We start from the raw sequence: 22418 nt of genomic DNA on the forward strand, positions 1-22418 counted from the left end.
AAATGGTGATACAAGTGTCTGATGATCCAGAGAAAACACTTGCAACGAAGCAAGAACGGGATCAGCACCACCTCGAACAACAAAAAGCATATGATGAAAAGAAAAAGGATAAGTTAAAAGCAGTAGAAAACAACAATATGAAGTGTTTTTCGTTTGATCTACAACAGTGTCTTCCAACACCCGCTGTGAGTTCATCGATAGCATTTTATAAACGACTGTTATGGACTTTTAACCTTACAGTTCACGATAATGTTACTGGAGAAAGTACACATTATATGTGGCACGAAGCTGTTGCAGGTCGAGGTGCCAATCAAGTTGCCTCTTGTTTATATAAGCATGTTAAAGGACTGCCTTCACATGTATCACATGTCATATTTTATTCTGATACTTGTGGAGGTCAGAATAAAAATTCACACGTAACAGCTATGTTTACAAAAGTACTTCAAGAAGTACCAAGCATTCTCACTATTGACCACAAATTCATGGTTCCTGGACACAGCCACATGGAGGTAGATTCAGACCATTCTATAATTGAGAAAAAGAAGAAGAAAACAGAGCAACAAGTGTACCATCCACATGACTGGTACCAGCTGGTTCGGTCAAGCAGTACAAGATTCACTGTTGTAGAGATGAAACAAGAGGATTTTCTGAAGTTTTCCGCGCTTTTGAAGGGCCCACTTGTTTTGCGAAACAAAGATGAAAAAGGAAATGCATTCAAATGGCAAAAGGTTAAGTGGTTCCGTTACGAATCTAATTTTGGAGAAGTGAAATTCAAGACGATACTTGAAGAGGAAGACCAGTTTGAAGCACTATCTCTGAAAAGGCGTAAAACCAGTATGAGCGAGATTTCCTTGAAGCAAATCACAGACAAACCTGTCCCAATTAATGCAGATAAGAAGAAAGATCTCATTTCTCTGCTCCCTCTGATACCCACCGTGTTTCATCAGTTTTACCACAATCTAGCCACTTCTAGCAAGCAGCAAGATACAGACCCTGACTTGGTAGAATTTTGTGATTAGATTGACTTTGGCATACTAGCAGCAAATAATAATATGTGTCACTTCAGAGTGATGTTTGTGTACGCTTTTTAACATTATAACAGAGCGTTAAACTTGAAATATAATGAGAAAATAATAACTTAAGTCAGTGATAATTCCTGCACAAAATCACTTAAGTCACTCATTTATTTGTAAAATTAGCATTCCTTTTAGATCGTGTGTTTAAATAAATTTACTGTACCTGAAGATGATTAATATGTTATCTGTGTACCTTTCCCTTGCACATTCCTTGTAATAATTAGAAAAATGTCTCTCCTGAAAAGTTGCACTTTTTGACTTATGTGCCTTTTCCCGCCACCCAGAAAATTACTGTACCGAGACATATTTTCGCCTCCGGGCAGAAGCGCTCTCACTCAGGCGCGACAGAGAAAGAAAGACTCCAGCAGTAAAGTAGGTCAGAGACACTGTGCCCAACCTTGGCAAATATCACTTTGCCGTGCGCGTAGAGGCGCGCGGCTGTGAGCTTGCATCCGGGAGATAGTAGGTTCGAATCCCACTATCGGCAGCCCTGAAGATGGTTTTCCGTGGTTTCCCATTTTCACACCAAGCAAATGCTGGGGCTGTACCTTAATTAAGGCCACGGCCGCTTCCTTCCAACTCCTAGGCCTTTCCTATCCCATCGTCGCCGTAAGACCTATCTGGGTCGGTGCGACGTAAAGCCCCTAGCAAAAAAAAAAAAAAAAAAATCACTATTGCTCCTTTTCCCGCGGAAACACCACTACCAGTGACCCGTCTTCAATTGTTTTCAGGAGAGAAATTAACATAACTCGCATACAAGGCAGATTTTCTTGACTCAAGGTTCATTAAGAGCGGCGAATTTTATAGTAAATTTTGACACCAAGAAGTCCTCTACATGATTCTAATGAGATAATCTACGCAGTTTACGGACATCCTACAGGTGTTCACCATCTGGAGAAAGCTGTCGGGGAGAGCGAAGCCACAGAACCGCCAAATCACAAGCCCCTCCCTCACTGGGATATCAAAGGACGCTTTCAAGATTAAAGCAAAATGCGTGAAGCGATCAAGATGATAATCGATCAGTGGAAACTCTGGTAATCGAGCTTTAATTTGATGCGTTGATTGATCCTGGAAACTACGTGCTACCGGAGCGATTTCTGCAGGTAGGAGGAGTCTTACCCTCTCTCCCGAGTCTGACATGTTTTCATTATAAAAAGGGGGTGCGAACTGAGGCAAGCATCTTGTTCTATTCTGCCAGTTGTATGGTGAGGTGGTACCTAATGTGAGTGACTTCAGTATTTCAGTGCTACAAAGTGTGACCAGTCAGTAAATCGTTTGAATAGTGTTTATATAACTGAAGTTCTATCAGTGGTATGATTATGTAACAGTGAAGTGAAAGTTTATTGATATTAACAGAGTACGGCATTTAATCCTAACTATGACGGTCATATGGTAGGCGGAATGCTTGAGTGCACAAATATGTGAGTAAAGAGAATGTAAAGTCAAACGCTGGTAGGTTGTGCAATCGTGTAAGTAAGTTCACGAGCGTATTAATTGCCGATGAAACAACATGGGGACTCAAATTACCGTGTAATGATGAATAATCAGTTGTAGGAGAAAGTGCGGCTCAGTGGCGACGTGTAAACTCAGGGCGATATCGGTTAAAAATCCCAGACGCGGTAGCTAATCTGTACTCCCACAAACTAGTGCTGAATTAGGCAAAGTCAAACCAAGTTTGTAAGGGTAGCTTTGGACTTCTAATAATAGAGAAAGTGCGAACGTGATAGTTAGGGCCTAAACTGCCGACAGTGGAATAGACAGCCAATAGGGAAAGCAACGGGTTACAAGACTTTACCAATGCTTGATTGGAGGGCTAGAGCCTATGAGTCTCTCTGATAGTAGAAATTATAATGTGTTGCTAATTATCACAATTATAATTAAGTCAGATTCCCTCATTGTGTTGTGTGCCAGTGACATCAGTCTCCGAGGAAGAAGAGATTCGACGGGCATCCCGTACTTGATCAAGACGCCGTAGAACTTCCTACAGTGTACAAGAAGTCAAGACATCATGCCATCGACCCAGCAGAAGCCGAACACAGGACTCCAGGTTGCTGATACAGTCATAATGTGCAACTAAACAACTAGATGTGCCTTCCTGGGTGAGCTGTGGGGTGATCCAGGCAGATGAGTATTGTAAAAATATTTGAAAGTCCATTTCCTGTAAAAATGTAAATATTTAAAGCATGCAAATTCTTTAGAAATGTAGGGTAGGATTTCGTTGTTCTCAAAGGGATGGTAGTAGTTATTGATAGGGCTAGTACTTATGTTTCTTCACGGTCGGCGACCGTATTTCTTTGTTTAATATGGGAATTCATGCATGATAATTTAAGACCCTAGATTTGATTTACCGTGGAGCACTATGGGAATTAAAGGGATCTTTAAATATTAAATATCATCGATAAAAAATACGAGTAATATGAGTCATCCAGAAATTTCAGGGTTTCCTACAGTAGGTGCTCCACGTAATGTGTTAGGTCATCCCCTTGTATAAGTATGGTGAAGAAGAAACCCCAATGTGACAAGTGAAGTGTGATAATGTGTGAATTTATTTAGAACGCGAGTGTTAGCATATTTTGTCCCGAATGATACAGCTTTTCTTTCTTCTATAATGCTCGTGTATTGGTTATGCCGAGAAGTGGGATTGAACTACTCTAGCTGATGAGGAATAGATCGAATGCAGTGTTGTTGAAATATAAGCCTGCCCCCCCACATGAGTAAATGATATGCGTGATGTGGTATATCCCGTGCTAATGGTATAAATTAGGCTAGATGCGAGCCGATGTGTTTGTTTGATGCGTATGGCATCCAAGGAATAATGAGATTTAAAGCGAAGCGCCAAGGTGGCTAGATAACGGGACTGACAGAGTTCCCTTGTGTTGAAAGTGAAAGTGCAGGGCAAGGACAGTGTAAACAGCTGGCCGGTGAGATTTAAAGTCCGGCCAGGTAAGGAGGGGTGTGGAATACTATCGCCGCTGTGGGAGGAACTAAATGTTAAATGGCTCGTTCTCCTTCTTCGGCATCGATATTACATGCAACCAGTCAGAAATAAACACCGTTGGGTAGACCTACAATTCCAATAAATGAGAGAACTACCCCATTTCTTTATGTTAATTAAAACGACTAGGGATTTCAGAGTGGAAGTCACACTTCACAAATTGTCACAGGACATGAGTTTATGTCTCAGCAGCACCAGAGGCAGTTATGCTGCTGCCACCAGCTACGGGCGGATGCCCCTATCCATGAGTTATCTTGTGAATGCCGAGTGTATTTATTGTCTTCTATTCACAGGAGTGATATGTATTTGAATACTGTGTTGTTTTCTGGTTCACTAAATATGATTTGTTTAGGGACCATCGTTGTACAAATGTCCAATTCATCGATATTTAAGTGACATCCCATTGGAACATACGATGTGTATAATTTGCCTGTTTTATGAGATAGCGAGATAGGTGTTTTTATTTCTAATAAGTGAGAAGACTTTCAGATATTTTAAACAAGCTCATATATCAAATACGTCTCACCTGGTTCATTCGACAGCTAATGTTAATTCTCACCGATAGGACGACGACAACTTGTTAATTGAATATATAATTTAATAATGTAAATAAGATGAGTAATACGAGATACGCCATCATCCAATTATTTCTGTGTACAACGGGTACTAGTGCATAAAGTGTTTTGAATATCTTCAGAGTGAATTGCAATTCTAGAGAAAGGACTAGAGAGGACAGTCACACACTCAAGAAAATTTACAGTGTCTAATTTATAGGTTTAATATGGTGGCATATCCATGTATAAATTATCTACATGTTTTCTCAGGCATTAAAATAAAAAAATAAAAAACATAATTAATTCTGCTTATTTCACAGATAAATAGTATTCCTCTCATTATTAAGATTCCCCTACTGTAAATTATATTACTGCCCAGTTAGGACAGACTGCGACCCGTATGTCTCTACCGACTCAGCTAGTACCTTGTAACGCTAGTAGGGGAGAAGGGGTCTTCGGCGCCGCGCCTGATCGAAGGCCTCATCCAAGGTGTTCCATTTTAATGTCATGTTGCGGGACTATCATGATCTATTGATGTACTGATACCACGAAAAGGGTACATCAAGTTAGGGTTGTAGTTTATACAAAATATACAATTTGATAAAATTCAAAATACATAAACAACTTAGGTATGGTTAGTAGTGAGTTATGACATTCAGTGCACAACTAGGGGATCTGAGTGTTATGAATAGTGCTACTCAAGGAGTCAGTTATGCTACAATAGCACTCTGGCCCAGTGAGGAAAGCAATGGCAAACTACCTCACTCATCCTGTCCAGTATGATTTCAGTATCATCAGGTTTGTTTCCCTACAATCACACAACCTTTGGTGGTGCTATTCAACGATCCAACCAGCCTTTGGGCTGATGAGCTAACAGACATGTACATTTTACTTCATGATAAGTTTCTCTGTGCAGGGTCATAACCCAACAGAATTTTATCGCTTATGTCGAATAAAATTAGATGAGATTCATACAAAAGATAATTAGTACCTTTAAGAAATAATGTCCATCACAGTTTCCACTTTCCATTGTTTCCTGTTCTGGCACAGCAACATTATGGGGACATCTCTCTGCAGATTCTATTTCTACAGGTAAGATGACCTCTGCTGCAGCAGGCTGGACATCATGTAAAACCTCTGATGGTTCAGACTCTATTACCAAGGGCTCTGAGCTGTACGAAAAAGTACCAAAAAATGTCATATTATTATATCACCCAAAAATAAATTATGACCTAATTTATAAGCGCACTGTATTGAAAACATTCAGCCATTTACCTTCCATTTACATCCCCTTTCTCACTTCCAATTTTCTTACATCTGGATCGTAGACTTCTTAAGCAAGCAAGAGACGGAGTCTGCGACTTTTCCATATCCTACCAAAATAAGATCAATTTAGTTCTGAATGAATAAAAAAAAAAAAAAAAAAGACAAAAGTAAGTGAGTAATATACCCCAAACATGTGAAACTAGAAATAAAGTTACCACAAAAAGTAATTTTTTACTGATGTCCATAACAAACATACAAACAAAAATAAATGTATATAGACAAACTTCACATGACATGAGATATTTTAATAGGCACCAGAATCATTTTTGAAGGTCAACATTTCTTTGCTTCTAGCTTACTCAAAGATGACTGTTTTTTCCCCATACTTGTTTTACGTTGCACCAACACAAGACAGGTCATATGACAACAGACAGAACAGGGCTAGGACTGGGAAGTAAGGGACCATGGCCTTAAATAAGATACACCCCCACCATTCAACTGGTGTGAAAATGAAGAACCATTTTCAAGGATGCCGACAGTGAGGCTCGAACCCATAATCCCCCAAATGCAAGTTGACTGCTATGTGACCCAATTTGCGTAGCCAACTTACTCCCTTCTCCAGGATGTCCAGTCTCTTTCCAAAAGTAATTGTCACTCCAACTTACAGGACCACTTACTAGGCCACTAAGCCATTGCCCATGGATAGAGCCCTGCACGGATATACAAAATAATATCTGCACGCGCAAATGGTTATCCGCATCCGCAAATGGTTATCCGCATCCACAAATTGTTATCCGCAGATATTGTAAACATTTAACTACAGTATATTACACCCAGGTATTAAAACCGGTAGATCTGTTAACATAATACAATAGGCCTGACTCCTAGCACCGAAACCACTAGTCACAGGTTTATGACAGATTTTCTCTTGCGACAACTACCGATGTACTGACCTTTGTTCCTTCCTTCCATCCATTTATTGCGGGCAGGAGTCAGGTAGGCTCAAGTCAGATTTACATCTTTATGGTCTCAAGACTCTTCATATATCACCTTTCTCGCCTAATTAAAAGCAAAAATAAGAGTATACCCGAAAGAAAAATAATAAACGTCATTATTTAGAAATGATCAGAAACATTATCCGCACTGCCATACAGTTTGTATCCGTCAAGACACTAACCTGGCGTATATCTGCTGATATCCACATCCGTGCAGGGCTCTACTCATGGACATCATGGTTCACCAACTAGGACATGACTACAGGAACCCCACATTATGAAAATTAGTAGCATAAAGGTTGGACAAAATTCATTGGATGAAGTGAGATTCTGAAAGATATACAAGCAACAGAACAAACAGCTGGTGAGAATTAGAGAAAAGCAAGAAAATGTGAAGTTTCACGTTTTCAAAATTCAAACAACAGTGTCAGCTTACACATGGTAGAATGTTTCAATAAATTTTCAGAGAGATGCTCGCACTCCTCATTTAACAGCTGAAGGAGAATAAAACTGCACACTAGCGAGATGAATACAGTAAACCTAATGTATTCTATAAATCTGTTGCATTATTTTCTGTTCATTTCAATTCAAGGTTTTGAAACAGTTAATCAAGAATAAAACAAAAATACATAAAACATATTTCAAACAATGAAGTACACAATGTAAAAGTTTCCGGTTGGTCAAACACAATGTATAATAAAAACATAAACAATAGGCCTTTCTCGCCTAATCAAAAGCAAAAAATTTAAATGTTACCTCCTCCTCCTCAAATTGTTCTCGCAAATTTACATTTATCTTCAATGACACGTCTCTTGCAAATATCAAGAAGGCCTTGAGATAAAACTAATATTGCATCTCTCATTTATGTACATTACTCATTATAATGTTTGTACTGTACATTGAATTCAATTCTTAACTAAGGGTCACGAAAACAAAATTATTTTAACACAGAAAAGAGCTACTCTTAAGTCTGGTATTACTCGCATTCAGCACTTTGTAGACTCCGATCCAGGCACTGCTGACGTTAGTCTCATCCAAATCAAGCTTAGCAGATTACTTGCCATCCATGAAGAATTCAAAGAAATCCAGTGTGAATTAGAATTAAACAACGAGGACAATGGTGAATCTCATCTTTCTTGTAGAACAGAATTAGAGGATATTATCGATCTTCTCGAAGCCAAACTAAGAGAGGCCTCAAACCCGCAAAATACACAGACAAGTAATGAAGTAGGGTCTTAGTCTTTAAATGGTACCTAGAAAAATGTTATATAACCAAAAATCAATCTCCCTACCTCTAGCGGAACATTGACAACTTGGCTACACTTTAAGGACATATTTGAGAGTCTAGTATTAAATAATAACCTTTCAAACAAATATTATATTATTTGGTTTCTTGCTTGAAGAATGAAGCTAAGGATTGCATAAAGAATATCAACATCTCAGATTCCAACTTTCCTGTCGCATATAGTGCTTTGGTCAGTAGATACCACTGCCCCAAATTGATATTAGCCGAGTATGTCAGGCAGTTCGTAGAACCACCAAGTAAGCTGGGTTCAACAGAAAATTAAATATGGCACCTCATAATCAAGTTTCAAGGCAGCGTAGATGTTCTTAATGCTCTTCATACCCAACAGAGTATCTTAGACCTTCTTTTGAACGTGCTATTACTTTCACAGTTGGACAAGAAGATTAGGTTAGAATTTGAAACAACTCATTCTCATCTTCACTCCGTGGGATTGAAGGAGCTTATTAGTTGTCTAGAAAAATGCTGTCAGGCATTGCAACTCTGCCAAACTAGCCATACTCACAGCAATTCCTCAATTGACCACAACCGCAAAAAAAGGCCAAGGGTTGAATCACAATGCTCATACATTGCCACATCTGATCGGCACTCTATTTGCTCAGAGCAACACATATTATACAACTGCCCAGATTTTCTTGAGCCGAGTGCTGAAGAAAAATTCAAATTCGTCACGGGTAACAAATTTTGCACTGTCTTGGCTCAACGTATACATGGAAGAGCTGTAAATCTAAAACATCTTGCAGACATTGCAGTAAATTTCACCACACACTGCTGCATCAGGAAGAAAATGGTCGATCTCCGACTCACCCGAGATCAAACAAACTTCTGCTGATGCTCCACAAAATGATGACCCATGTCAGGTATCATATCATTCCTTATGAAACGCTCCGCAAACTCAAGAACTCCCGAGTACAGTCTAGGGTTGGGCACTATTTCCCAGTTTCGGCACACTGTGCCGGTGCACAGTTATGTTCTGCTGTTCCAAAACACCAAGTGTCAATTGTTCCGAAACATTCTCAAGCGAGACGGAGACACTGACTCTCTGTCCCGCCAGAAGCGCCACTATGCACCGCCCTTCGCCTACTAGCTGAACTGTACAGTGGGCACACGGGACTGTAACTGCGCAGTGTAGAGAGAACTTCGAGAGGCAACAGCACATGCTCCGCGCCAGCGGGAATGTGCCTGTACGGAACGTGCTGTGTAGTGTGTGCCTGTGTGTAGTTAAGGCCATGTCCAGCATAAAGCTGCACGGAACGTGAATGAACCGTCGGAACACTGAAATCCGCGCCCAATAATCATGTTTAAAGGCTGCTTTTAGGTTAAGATTTTTCCGGTCAATATGAAATACACATAACACAGTTACAATGGCAGTGCAGGTGTTTAAAAGTAACTAATTCAAGAATATTTTTATCAGTTGAATGTATTGGCCTGTATTCTGAGTAATTAGGGCCAGGATAAAACTTCACGCAACGTGAGAAAGCAGTCGGAACTCTGAATGAAATATTAACCCAAAAAATCATGTCTAAATTTTCTTTTTAGAATAAGAATGTTTTCATTCATTCTGAAATACACCTGTCACAATTACACTGGCAGTACAGGTGTTTACAAATGTCACAATGTTTTCACCAACTAAAAGTATACTCCCACAGTTGAAGAAACATTCGTCAGTGCTCTATTCACGTACACAATATACAAGCGGAACACGAAAATAAAAACTGTGGGATGTTTAAGTTTGTAATGTCTTGTCATCGTGCTGGTTGAAGGTCCCTTTGCAGACAAAATAGAACATGAATTGCATTTCACTCTGTCCGGTTTTCTTCTAGTAAAAAAGTCCTGAACAGGACTCCGATGCGACATTATGCAAAGTTTACCGTCTTTCGTACGGTTTAATTACTTTCATGCTGTTATGCTCTTTGCACTTCGAATTCCTTCCCTCTCAACTTCCATTTACTTTCTTTAATATCTCGAAAATTTCCCTCAACACTTTCTCAGGGATTGACGTTAAAAATTAATTTGGACTTTAAGGAAACTTTTAAGCCCAAGAAAAATATAGGTCATCGCTTTGGAATTAAAGATATAACTGGATGAAAAAATGTTTACACTCCAGCACACAGCCGGTAGCAACAGTCAGACACAGCCAAGGCCAACTAATCTATCTAGTGCGGCCTTCACACAGCACGTTCGGTATAGGCACATTCCACCTGACGCGGAGCATGTCGTGTTGCCTCTCGGAAGTTCTCTCTACGACGCAGTTAGAGTCCCGTGTTCCGTGTCCCAACACTCTGTACCGAAACACTCCGCCTCAAGCTCCTAATGTTGCAGAACAACTGAATGTTCCGGTCTGCCCAACCCTAGTAGAGTCCAGTCCATCTTCACTCCGTGCGATTCAAGGAGTTGTCTAGAAAAACGCCAAACTAGCCATACTCACAGCAATTCCTCAAATGACCACAACCGCAAACGAAGACCAAGTGTTGAATCACAATGTTCATACACTGCCACATCTGATCAGTGCTCTATTTGCTCAGAGCAACACAGATTATACAACTGCCCAAATTTTCTTGAGCTGAGTGCTGAAGAAAAATTCAAATTCGTCAAGGGTAACAAATTTTGCACTGTCTTAGCTCAACGTATGCATGGAAGAGCTGTAAATCTGAAACATCTTGCAGACAATGCAGTAAATTTCACCACACACTGCTGCATCAGGAAGAAAATGGTCATTCTTCGACCCACCCAAGAAGATCAAATATCACTTCCGCTGACGCTCCACAAAATGATGACCCATGTCAGCTATCACATCATTCCTTGTGAAACGCTCCGCAAACTCAAGTACTCCTGAGTTCAGACCAGGTAAAAGTTAAGGAGTCAAATGGAAGATTTCACCTGCTATGCACTGTGTTAGATTCTGATTCACAAAATTAATTTATCTCCAAACAGACAGTGAAACAACTGAAACTGAAAATAAGGAAGACAACTACAATATCCTTACAAGCACTTGGAAAACTCACAACTGAAGCTGACTCTGCCGTCCATTCAAATGTGACGCACCACCACTTCAACATGGAATGCGTTGTACTGCCCAATATAACAGGTAATATTCCCACTTCATACATCAACTACAAGGAATGGAATATCGCATAAGACGTCGTCCTAGCTGATCCAGATTTTCACCTTCCTAAAGGTACTCAACAGTTAATTGGCGCTCTGTTCTTCTTACATCTTATGAAAAAGGAAAGAAAATGCGACCAGGATACCCTACACTTCAAGATATTCATTTAGAATGGATACTAAGTGGGGAATATTCACAATTAGTAAATCAAAAGATGCATAAATCTCTATTCATCAGAACAGAGCTCAACTTTGAAAGCCCCTCACTGCCCTTCCTCTCTATGAACCCAACTCATGCCCACTTAGTAGCCAAAACAGATGGAAACACATACAAAAAATGGCTCAAAACTTCTATATAAGAACTATATTTGTCCACTGCAACAACTTCCCAAGTGGTCACAAAGACATTCCAACCTTCGCCCAGGTGACATGGCGCTGGTAAAGGATGGCAGTCTACCGTCTCTTTCATGGAAACGAGGGCTAATAGAAGCAATTCATGCCGATAATGACTCCCTCGTCAGAGCTGCTGCAGTCAGAACCAGTTCTGGAATAATAACGTGCCCCATCAGGAAGTTGTGTGTGTTACCTATAGTTACTTAATGTCTATGACTGTACTGAACATTCACATTTGTTAGCATTTCACTGATCACCGAACCTGCTTCACTTATCTGTTTGGTTTTTTTTCATTTTCTTGTTTTAAACACTGTGCCTTTTGGTGGGCCGGTATGTTAGTAAAATTTTACCATATCATTTTAGGTTAGATTAATTATTAAGTTGGCAATCAAAGAAATACAGAGAGTTCCCAGATGGAAATTATGTACATATTTTTTCGACTATTAACCATTAATCTATTAAATTTCTTATTGAAATTTTACCTTAATTCTTGTCTTCCACCTCAGAAGAATCTCTTGGCTGTATGTAAATCCTCTCAATGTCAAATGTCAATGTTCTTGTAACTATTTTCTGTTTCCTCCATGTGGCTGATGTAATTTCTCCACTTGTCAGGTGTCACAAGAAGTACTTTAATTATAGGAACAGGATGCAGGACAGGAATATTTTTATCAATCATATATTGAAGGATTCGATCTTTCTTCCAGGATTGATTAGGTTTAGGGTTAAATACACGACTGTGGCAGAAGGCATTGTCCATAACTATCACAGATGGTCCTAAACGTTGTAGTATCATCTCTTCAAACCAGTTGCCAAAAATTTCTGATTTTATGCTGCCATGGTTAATATGCGGGAGCATCTGCCATTTTAGTATGTGTGAGCATCACTAACAAAACCAAACCATCCACCGCAATAAACAAGAACGATTCTATCACCTTTCTTGAACGAGGTTGTTACAGCACAATTGTCAGAATTGTCTGTCCAGTTCTTCATTCTGCAACAGTAATTGTCGCACCAAGTTTCAATTAATTAATGTTATTTGCTTTGCGTCTACTAACTATTCTTATGGTTTTCGGAGACGCAGAGGTGCCAGAATTTAGTCCCGCAGGAGTTCTTTTACGTGCCCGTAAATCTACCGACACAAGGCTGATGTATTTGAGCACCTTCAAATACCACCGGACTCAGCCAGGTTCAAACCTGCCAAGTTGGGGTCAGAAGGCCAGCGCCTCAACCGTCTGAGCCACTCAGCTCGGCAAACCAAGTTTCATAAAGTGTGCCGTTCCATTGTCCTGATTGCCAATACACGGAGTTAAGATGTTATGATTTACCGCGAATAAAGTTTTTTAAAAAATACGTATTTTAATCATCGGAAGAATTCAAGTCATGTGGTACAAGCGCAACTCGAATCATAGTTGCTGTGACAAGAGAAAAATGTATCTTCCGAAATTGTTAGCATCAACACAGAACAAAAAAAAAGCACTGATTTTGAGAAGACAGGCAAATAGAATAGCAGAATTGATTTCAAGAAGAAAGAAGTTATTCTGGAAGTAAAACAACAAACTTATCGGAAGAAAACCAAGGGATATCAGAGATACATTTCCACACATATTATACAAGTTTAATTTAATTTTTTTTTTTTTTGCTAGGGGCTTTACGTCGCACCGACACAGATAGGTCTTATGGCGACGATGGGATAGGAAAGGCCTAGGAGTTGGAAGGAAGCGGCCGTGGCCTTAATTACGGTACAGCCCCAGCATTTGCCTGGTGTGAAAATGGGAAACCACGGAAAACCATCTTCAGGGCTGCCGACAGTGGGATTCGAACCCACTCTCTCCCGGATGCAAGCTCACAGCCGCGCGCTTCTACGCGCACGGCCAACTCGCCCGGTAGTTTAATTTAATACGGAAGACTGAAAACAGATAAAAAAATATATATAATAGAAATCATCTTGAGCGTTTGAAGGGAGAAGAGGAAGACTTTAAACGGATCTGACTTCTGTAAATAAAGCAAAGGTTTCGTTAGGAAGCATATTTTACAATACGCAATCGTATAAGATAAAATACCATTGAATTAAACGAGATAAAGTCACGTCAGTCATTTTGGTAGTCTGTATAATAACTTACACGTAGACGATATATTAGCAAATATCAAACAAGACAGTAGTACAAGAAGGCTTTGCATCTGACAAAATGTTATTAATATTGTCTTTGATCTGCATTTCCTGAATGTGCAATAATCCAACGTAATGGACCTGTAAATCGAGAATGGGGTTGACGACCAAAAGAGACCAGCTGACATCACCGGCAGGCGAGAGCTCATTTCCCGCAAAGGAAATCCTAGATGACTAAGCCCATAACCACAGGAGGACCAGAGCAGCTGACGATGTAGCAGAACCAACACCAATCCCGGCAGATGAAGAGAGAAAGTTCTCAAAACATTGTCAAATGATTCTGTTTTTATCTGTAGAATGTAGTTGAATATTTTATTTGGAAAGGAATAGGCCATTACATCTTCATGATATCATTCAATATTACGTATTTCCACGCGAGTGATCCAAAAGTGGAAGATAGGAAACTTAAAAGGGTCCACCTTTTCAATACAAAATTGTTATAGTTTATTACAACATATATTTACATTTGGAACTAGTTTCGACGCTGTTTCATTTTAAATATTGTGCAGAGACGTGAAGGCATGATCTTGAACATGATATAACTTCTTCATTTAACCCAATTTTTTACACAAGGTGTTACATTCAACAATACACATCTTACGAGGAGATAAAAACAGGGACGAATATAGAAACAAATGAATCGTTGAGAAAGCAAAATTTACCGTTTGTCTTTATAGCTATTGTTGAGAGTGAAGGAGAATTTCCTGTTGTGTGTATTTATCAGGAATTCAAGGGAAACTTCATTAGTTAGTCGGAACACAGAAAAAATGATGAACTCCTCTCAGAAGAACTCTTAAGGTTTCACTTTACTTTTTCCTGCCTGCTGGCTCTTCAGAAATGTGTGCGCGTGCGTTTTGTATTCAGGAATCATTCAAGGCGAATATTTTCACACTACAAGATGTGTGGTTAAGGTTATTTTTAATATGTATAACTTTTGCTTTCTCAACGATTCATTTGTTTCTATATTTGTCCCTGTTTTTATCTCCTTGCAAGATGTGTATTGTTTAATATAACGCCTTGTGTAATATAAATGTCTACATGCTAGCCTATTTCACACATTTTGGCTGAAGATGACGCCAAACAGCGTCGAAACTAGTTCCAAATGTAAATATATGTTGTAATAAACTATAACAATTTTGTATTGAAAAGGTGGACCCTTTTAAGTTTTCTATCTTCCATTCTCAGTTCAATACGGACAAAAATGAAATTCTTAGATTTAAATGATCCAAAAGTGACGTATTTAGGAAGGTGATAGATAGTCTTCAGCTTAAGTAAAGTATATCTTAAGATAGGGAAGTGACCACATAACAGTGAAGTGTTACGTGCGATATTCAGTTAATTATGATATACCTTGCCATTGATAAGAATTTATGATGAGAATAGATTGTGTTACGTAATAATATTGAGTCGTAGGATATCAAGTTCATAAAGATTGATCATTTATTGTCAATAATAAATCAGAATAGGTTGAATATGGATGAATACGAATAAATAAGGTACATATTGATACAGATGAAAGATAGTTGTTGGTACGTGAAATGATATTTTGGTTATGTGAGAAGTTAATTGAATTGTATGTTACGTTGAATTAAATAAGGAATACTGACATATGGTGCAGTATAAACATATAAAAAGAAATATGAGGAAGTAAGTGTGAAATGATGGAATAATGTTATATGAAGGAAAGAATCAAATTATGAAAAATACGAGGAGATATGAAGGATTTTCATATATGAATGAATAAAGAATAGTTAAGTAACGCTGATGTGGATCAATGGTAGATTGTGTGGTAATATTGATGTTAACGAAATAAATAATCCATATCGCATGGCAAATGGCAACTTGGTATTGAACTTATGAGCTAATGATAGGTATTGGTCATCAAAAATAAATCCAATAAGCCACGATCAACAATCGTATGGCAATTTCAATGATAAATACATATTATTTATGAGGTATAAGCTGATTGTAGCTAATATAACAGGTTGTTAGTGGAATATACAATCGAAATATCTTCTTAATAAGATTCTATATGACTAATGAGGCCTTAGAATTTTCATCCATGGTATTCCTTATTCATCTATACTAAAATGATTAAATTTTATGAGATGAAAAACAATAGAGTGAAAACTCTGTTAAGAAGTTCCCGCATAAGAAGTTGTCCTGCCTAAGAAGTGTGATATTCTTGGACCCTTGATCGGTTGCATTAAGATATATGTATATTTATCCCGCTTAAAGTGTTTTGTTGTAAATATATTTCCCAGTTAAACAGTTCAAATTTTAGAGCCCCTTGAGATAGAAAACATCCGCTCAAAGCAGCTCATGGTTAGAACCCTCCAGTCCCCGTGCAAGTTGAACCCTGTGTTAGACCGTTTGCGCCTGTCATCTGTCATGGAGCTTCTCCGGGCTTGCCAAGGCCATATGACGTCATGCTGTGACAACACCACCACCAGATGCTCACTCTCACCAAATATGCTCTCACCTTGGGGAATCGAATCGAACCCATCAGTCGTAATTTCCACTCCACTGTTTACATCAAGCAGAATAGAATCAAATGGGATTCTACGCGGGAAACACAAAGATGGTTTGATAAAACACTAATGCAGTAAGTTGCGTGCCGCGACAGGGTGAAGTCATTAATCGAGGTGGCATCAACATTAATTAAAAACCGAAAAATGTATTTGTCCACAACACAGCAGTTTCTTATGCATTACCGTACTGTTCGTTAGGAATACATGAACGACAACTGTAGGGAATGCCACTTACAAAATTGTTCACGGTAAATACTGTACATTCCAAGCAATATCAATTATCGTACTGACATACCGTACAGTATTTTTTTTTTTTTTTTTTTTTTTTTGCTGGGGGCTTTACGTCGCACCGTACCGTATATGGACTCAACATAATATGATTTGAAATAAGGTCAACAATAATTGCGAAATAAAGTACCATGTAGGCCTAATCTACCACAAAATTGAATATTCTAACCTGTTTGGTTTTTCATTCCCTTGCTTATTTCCTTCCAGACCTCCTCTCTTACGTTGTTGTTGCAATAATGCTTATGGGTCCTGTCATAGAGGAAATTACGTTTTGGAACTAAACTGATAAGATTTTCCGTGTCCATTATTAGTTAGGTGAATAAACTATTACGAAACAAAGAAACATCCCGACTCTATGCACGAAACAGCTGACAAAGAGAATGCAGCCGACTTGCCAGCTGATACATATTATGCTGCCAAACAGCCGACCGAAAGATCCCGATCGTCTACGAAGTTGAACGAATGTTGATAACCAGCTGGGTGTTGGTGAGAGAGGGCCTGACACGCACTCAGAGGCATCACGATACAACGTGTTGGCATAAAATTGAAAGTTATTTTTTACTTTTATACGAGCTAAACATTGTATTATCGTATCACTCGTAATTATTACATCGCATTATTAGAACATAGCACAAGGATGAGGAGACATGAAATAAAATTCTCGTGGGGAAAGAAATTGTTTACGTTTAGATGTGCTAGTGTTGCTACTGCTGCCTTTATCACTCGCACTTAATACCCCAATACTTACTCATGCACTCATTCCTGCAAATTCGAACCTGATTTTCTTTTCTTCATACCTTTAGCATGAAGAGGATTAAAGCAGGGAAATAAACTCAATATCGGCTTGTCCATGCAATACTTTTGAAACAGCCAGAAACTACGCCCGTGGCCGTGACAACTAGTAGGAATGCAGGGGCGATATAGGCCTATGATTTGGTTCTAAGAATCTCTAAGAATAAGTTGCCACTGTCCCGTCTGCTGCCGTTAACTTGAAGATGATGTCGGGAGGGGGTGCGAAAAACTGAGGCGGTTTATGGAAGGTTCAGTCAGTGTGTTCTGGGGAATGTGGGAGGTTTATAGTTCTTTTTTTTTTTTTTTTTTTTTTTTTTTTTCAAGTTGCTTTACGTCGCACTGACACAGATAGGTCTTACGGCGACGATGGGACAGGAAAGGGCTAGGAATGGGAAGGAGGCGGCTGTGGCCTTAAGGTACAGCTCCAGCATATGCCTTGTGTGAAAATGCGAAACCACGGAAAAATCCATCTTCAAGGCAGGCAACAGTGGGGTTCGAACCCACTACCTCCTGAATACTGAATACTGGCTGCACTTATGCAACTGCAGCTATCCAGCTCGGAGGTTTATAGTTCAAGAAAGCAGTAAAAACGTAAAAACAGTCAACCCTGGGCAATTTCTTTTCCAAGTAGGAGCCTAGACTTTTGTGTTTGGAAATGTATTTAATGTCTAATGCAGTATGGAATTTACATAATGTACGGTCACCATCTACCGTTATAATGTTCTTAGTATTTCTTTTATCTCTAGTGCAAGTTTTTATATAATATGTTCCTTTCTCTTATCAAGAATTTTTATAATACAGTATGTTTAATTACAGTATTTTACTTTATCTCTAAAAATACATGCCATGATAATCTAATACCGTATTTATATTGTGGCTTTCTTTTAGCAGCCTTTATACATCAGCCTATTTCGGTATTGTTCACAAACAAGGAAATCTGTTGGCTGTGTGTCCATGTATGTCAAAGTACAGAATACGTTTTCGGGCATTACCCCTTTTAAGAAGTTTTCTGCTTAAGTTTTTTTTCTTTTTTTATTCCTTGAAAAAATTCTTAACAGAGTTTCACTGTAATTGCAATCTGACAATGATGCTACTGTGTCTATTTAGAGCAATCTCACTTATTTCCAGAGTAGATATTGAATGTGTGTGTGTGTAATATATATATATATTGATTATATTAATTTAGAAAATATTATATCGTATGTAGCCAGCGGATACTACACATGATTGAAACTGATCTTATTCTGTATACGTCTAATTTATGAAGACAGATCAAAGCAATCTTTCTTAATATCAAAATATTTTGTTCACATCATGATACATACATACATTATCATTATAGACTGTTATGCCTTTCAGCGTTCAGTATGCGAGCCTCTGAGAATTTACTAAACGTCGCCACAATCCTCGATTTGCAACTTGAGTTGTGGCCTCATTTAATTCTATACCTCTTGTCTTTAAATCGTTAGAAACCGAGTCTAACCATCGTCATCTTGGTCTACCTCTACTTCTCTTACCCTCCATAGCACAGTCCATTATTCTCCTAGGTAACCTATCCTCCTCCATTCGCCTCACATGACCCCACCACCGAAGCCGGTTTATGCGTACAGCTTCATCCATCGAGTTCATTCCTAAATTAGCCTTTATCTCCTCATTCTGAGCACCCTCCTGCCATTGTTCCCACCTGTTTGTACCACCAATCATTCTTGCTACTTTCATGTCTGTTACTTCTAACTTATGAATAAGATATCCTGAGTCCACCCAGCTTTCGCTCCCGTAAAGCAAAGTTGGTCTGAAAACAGACCGATGTAAAGATAGTTTCGTCTGGGAGCTCACTTCCTTCTTACAGAATACTGTTGATCGCAGCTGCGAGCTCACTGCATTACCTTTACGACACCTTGATTCAATCTCACTTCCTATATTACCATCCTGGGAGAACACACAACCTAAATACTTGAAATTATCGACCTGTTCTAGCTTTGTATCACCCATCTGACATTCAATTCTGCTGAATTTCTTACCTACTGACATCAATTTAGTCTTCGAGAGGCTAATTTTCATACCATACTCATTGCACCTATTTTCAAGTTCCAAGATATTAGACTGCAGGCTTTCGGCACAGTCTGCCATTAAGACCAAGTCGTCAGCATAGGCCAAACTGCTTACTACATTTCCACCTATCTGAATCCCTCCCTGCCATTTTATGCCTTTCGGCAGATGATCCATGTAAACTACGAACAGCAAAGGTAAAAGATTACAGCCTTGTCTAACTCCTGTAAGTACCATGAACCAAGAACTCATTCTACCATCAATTCCCACTGAAGCACAATTGTCTACATAAATGCCTTCGATTGATTTTAATAATCTGCCTTTAATTCCATAGTCCCCCAGTATAGCGAACATCTTTTCCCTCGGTACCCTGTCATATGCTTTCTCTAGATCTACGAAACATAAACACAACTGCCTATTCCTCTCGTAGCATTTTTCAACTTCCTGGCGCATACTGAAAATCTGATCCTGACAGCCTCTCTGTGGTCTGAAACCGCACTGGTTTTCATCCAGCTTCCTCTCAACGACTGATCGCACCCTCCCTTCCAAGATGCCAGTGAATACTTTGCCTGGTATACTAATCAATGAGATACCTCGATAGTTGTTGCAATCCTTCCTGTTCCCTTGCTTATAGATAGGTGCAATTACTGCTTTTGCCCAATCTGAAGGTACCTTACCAACACTCCATGCTAATTTTACTATTCTATGAAGCCATTTCATCCCTGCCTTCCCACTATACTTCACCATTTAAGGTCTAATTTCATCTATTCCTGCTGCCTTATGACAATGGAGTTTATTTACCATCCTTTCCACTTCCTCAAGCATAATTTCACCAACATCATACTCCCCATGAGCTTGGCTGTTCGCAACACCACCAGGATGATTTCCTTTTACATTGAGAAAATGTTCAAAATATTCCCTTCACCTCTCCAGTGATTCCCTGGGATCTATTATGAGTTCACCTGAATTACTCAAAACACTGTTCATTTCCTTTTTCCCTCCCTTCCTAAGATTCTTTATTACTGTCCAGAAAGGTTTCCCTGCTGCTTGACCTAGCCTTTCCAAGTTGTTACCAAAATCTTCCCAGGACTTCTTTTTGGATTCAACAACTATTTGTTTCGCTCTGTTTCTTTCATCTACGTACAACTCCCTGTCTGCCTCGGCCCTTGTTTGGAGCCATTTTTGATAAGCCTTCTTTTTAGTTTACAAGCTGCTCTCACTTCTCCACCAAGATGTTCGCCTTTTCCCATCTTTACACACAGTTGTTCCTAGGCATTCCCTTGCTGTTTCTACTACAGCATCCCTGTATGCCACCCATTCACTTTCTATATCCTGAACCTGCTTACTGTCTACTGTTCGAAACTTCTCAATAATCATATCCATGTACTTCCGTCTAATTTGCTCGTCCTGGAGATTTTCTACCCTTATTCGTTTGCAGACAGATTTCACTTTTCCTACCCTAGGCCTAGAGATACTTAGTTCACTACAGATCAGATAGTGGTCTGTATCATCGAAAAACTCGTACATTCCTAACAGATTTCCTGAATTCGAAGTCTGTTAAGATATAGTCTATCATGGATCTGGTACCCCTAGTCTCCCATGTGTAGCGGTGAATAGCCTTATGCTTGAAGAATGTATTCGTAACAGCTAAACCCATACTAGCACAGAAGTCCAGCAAACGCTTCCCATTCCCATTAGCTTCCATATCTTCCCCACATTTACCAATCACCCTTTCGTATCCTTCAGTTCTATTCCCAACTCTCGCATTGAAATCGCCCGTTAGCACTATTCTATCCTTTCTGTTCACCCTGACCACGATGTCACTCAATGCTTCATAAAACTTGTCAACTTCATCCTCATTCGCACCCTCATATGGTGAATACACGGACACAATTCTTGTCCTAATTCCTCCAACTGACAAATCTACCCACATCATTCGCTCATTTACGTGCCTAACAGAAACTATGTTCCTTGCAATGGTATTCCTGATAAAGAGTCCTACCCCAGACTCTGCCCTTCCCCTTCTAACACCCATCAAGTACACTTTATAATCTCCTGTATCTTCCTCGTTATCTCCCCTTACCCGAATATCACTTACTCTTAGCACATCCAGATGCATCCTCTTTGCTGACCCAGCCAGTTCTGCTTTCTTTCTTCCATAAGCCCCATTAATATTGATAGCTCCCCATCGAATTCCATTTCATTCGCCAAGTTGTTTCCAAGGAGTCCCTCTCCTGTCAAATGGGAGTGGGACTCCGTTACTCCCATAGGTCCGAGGCTTGCTTAAAATGTTCTGAGCTCGGTAGATTCATGAAGTAGGATGCTACCCTACTTACACATAGTCCAAGTGAGGATCTCTCCTCTTAACGGGTTATGGACCACCGGTGGATTGTATAGTCCTAGCCACCTGAGCACAAGGAGGGCCAGGACACAGAATATGTCCGAGATGCCCACTCCCATTCCATAGCAACAGGTATCCCGACTCTCAGGACCACTTACTAAGCCACTCAGCCGTTGCCCATGGTTCACGAACTAGGACGTGACTACAGTAACCCACAAACATGAACCATGATATTTAGCAGGTTTATTTGCATGAATTATTATATAGATCCCATAAATTCTTAGTGTATATGAAGCACATATTTTAAGAAGAATAGCGCTTTAGCTAAACTTATAACTTCTTCGTAATGTTACTATCTGGTAAAGACTTACATAGTAGTTTGTAGATAAACTATACGTTTGCTTCAAGGTGATTCAGGAATTTATAAATCCCGTATGATAATTGAAGATGTCCCAAACCGAGGTATTATGTGAATTAGATAGATATGCGAGAAGAATTAAATAACCTGTAAGAATGGAGTCTTCTCTGTAAATTAATAGAACGGATTTGAAATGCGGTGGTAT

The 22418-nt window shown here is 39.3% G+C and overlaps 1 protein-coding gene across 1 annotated transcript in view; it reads right to left on the reverse strand.

Annotated features, from left to right (window-relative positions):
• The window catches only part of LOC136874889 (disks large-associated protein 5), a 166974-nt gene that overhangs the window by 90775 nt on the left and 53781 nt on the right, over positions 1–22418 (reverse strand). The window contains exons 3-4 of the mRNA XM_067148594.2: positions 5901–5998; positions 5617–5797 (exon numbers count right to left, since the gene is read on the reverse strand). Of these exons, the coding sequence (XP_067004695.2) occupies positions 5617–5797; positions 5901–5998 (279 nt within the window). The remainder of the gene's footprint in view (positions 1–5616; positions 5798–5900; positions 5999–22418) is intronic.

This window comes from Anabrus simplex, chromosome 5 (genome assembly GCF_040414725.1).
Source record: "Anabrus simplex isolate iqAnaSimp1 chromosome 5, ASM4041472v1, whole genome shotgun sequence".
NCBI classification, from domain to species: domain Eukaryota; kingdom Metazoa; phylum Arthropoda; class Insecta; order Orthoptera; family Tettigoniidae; genus Anabrus; species Anabrus simplex.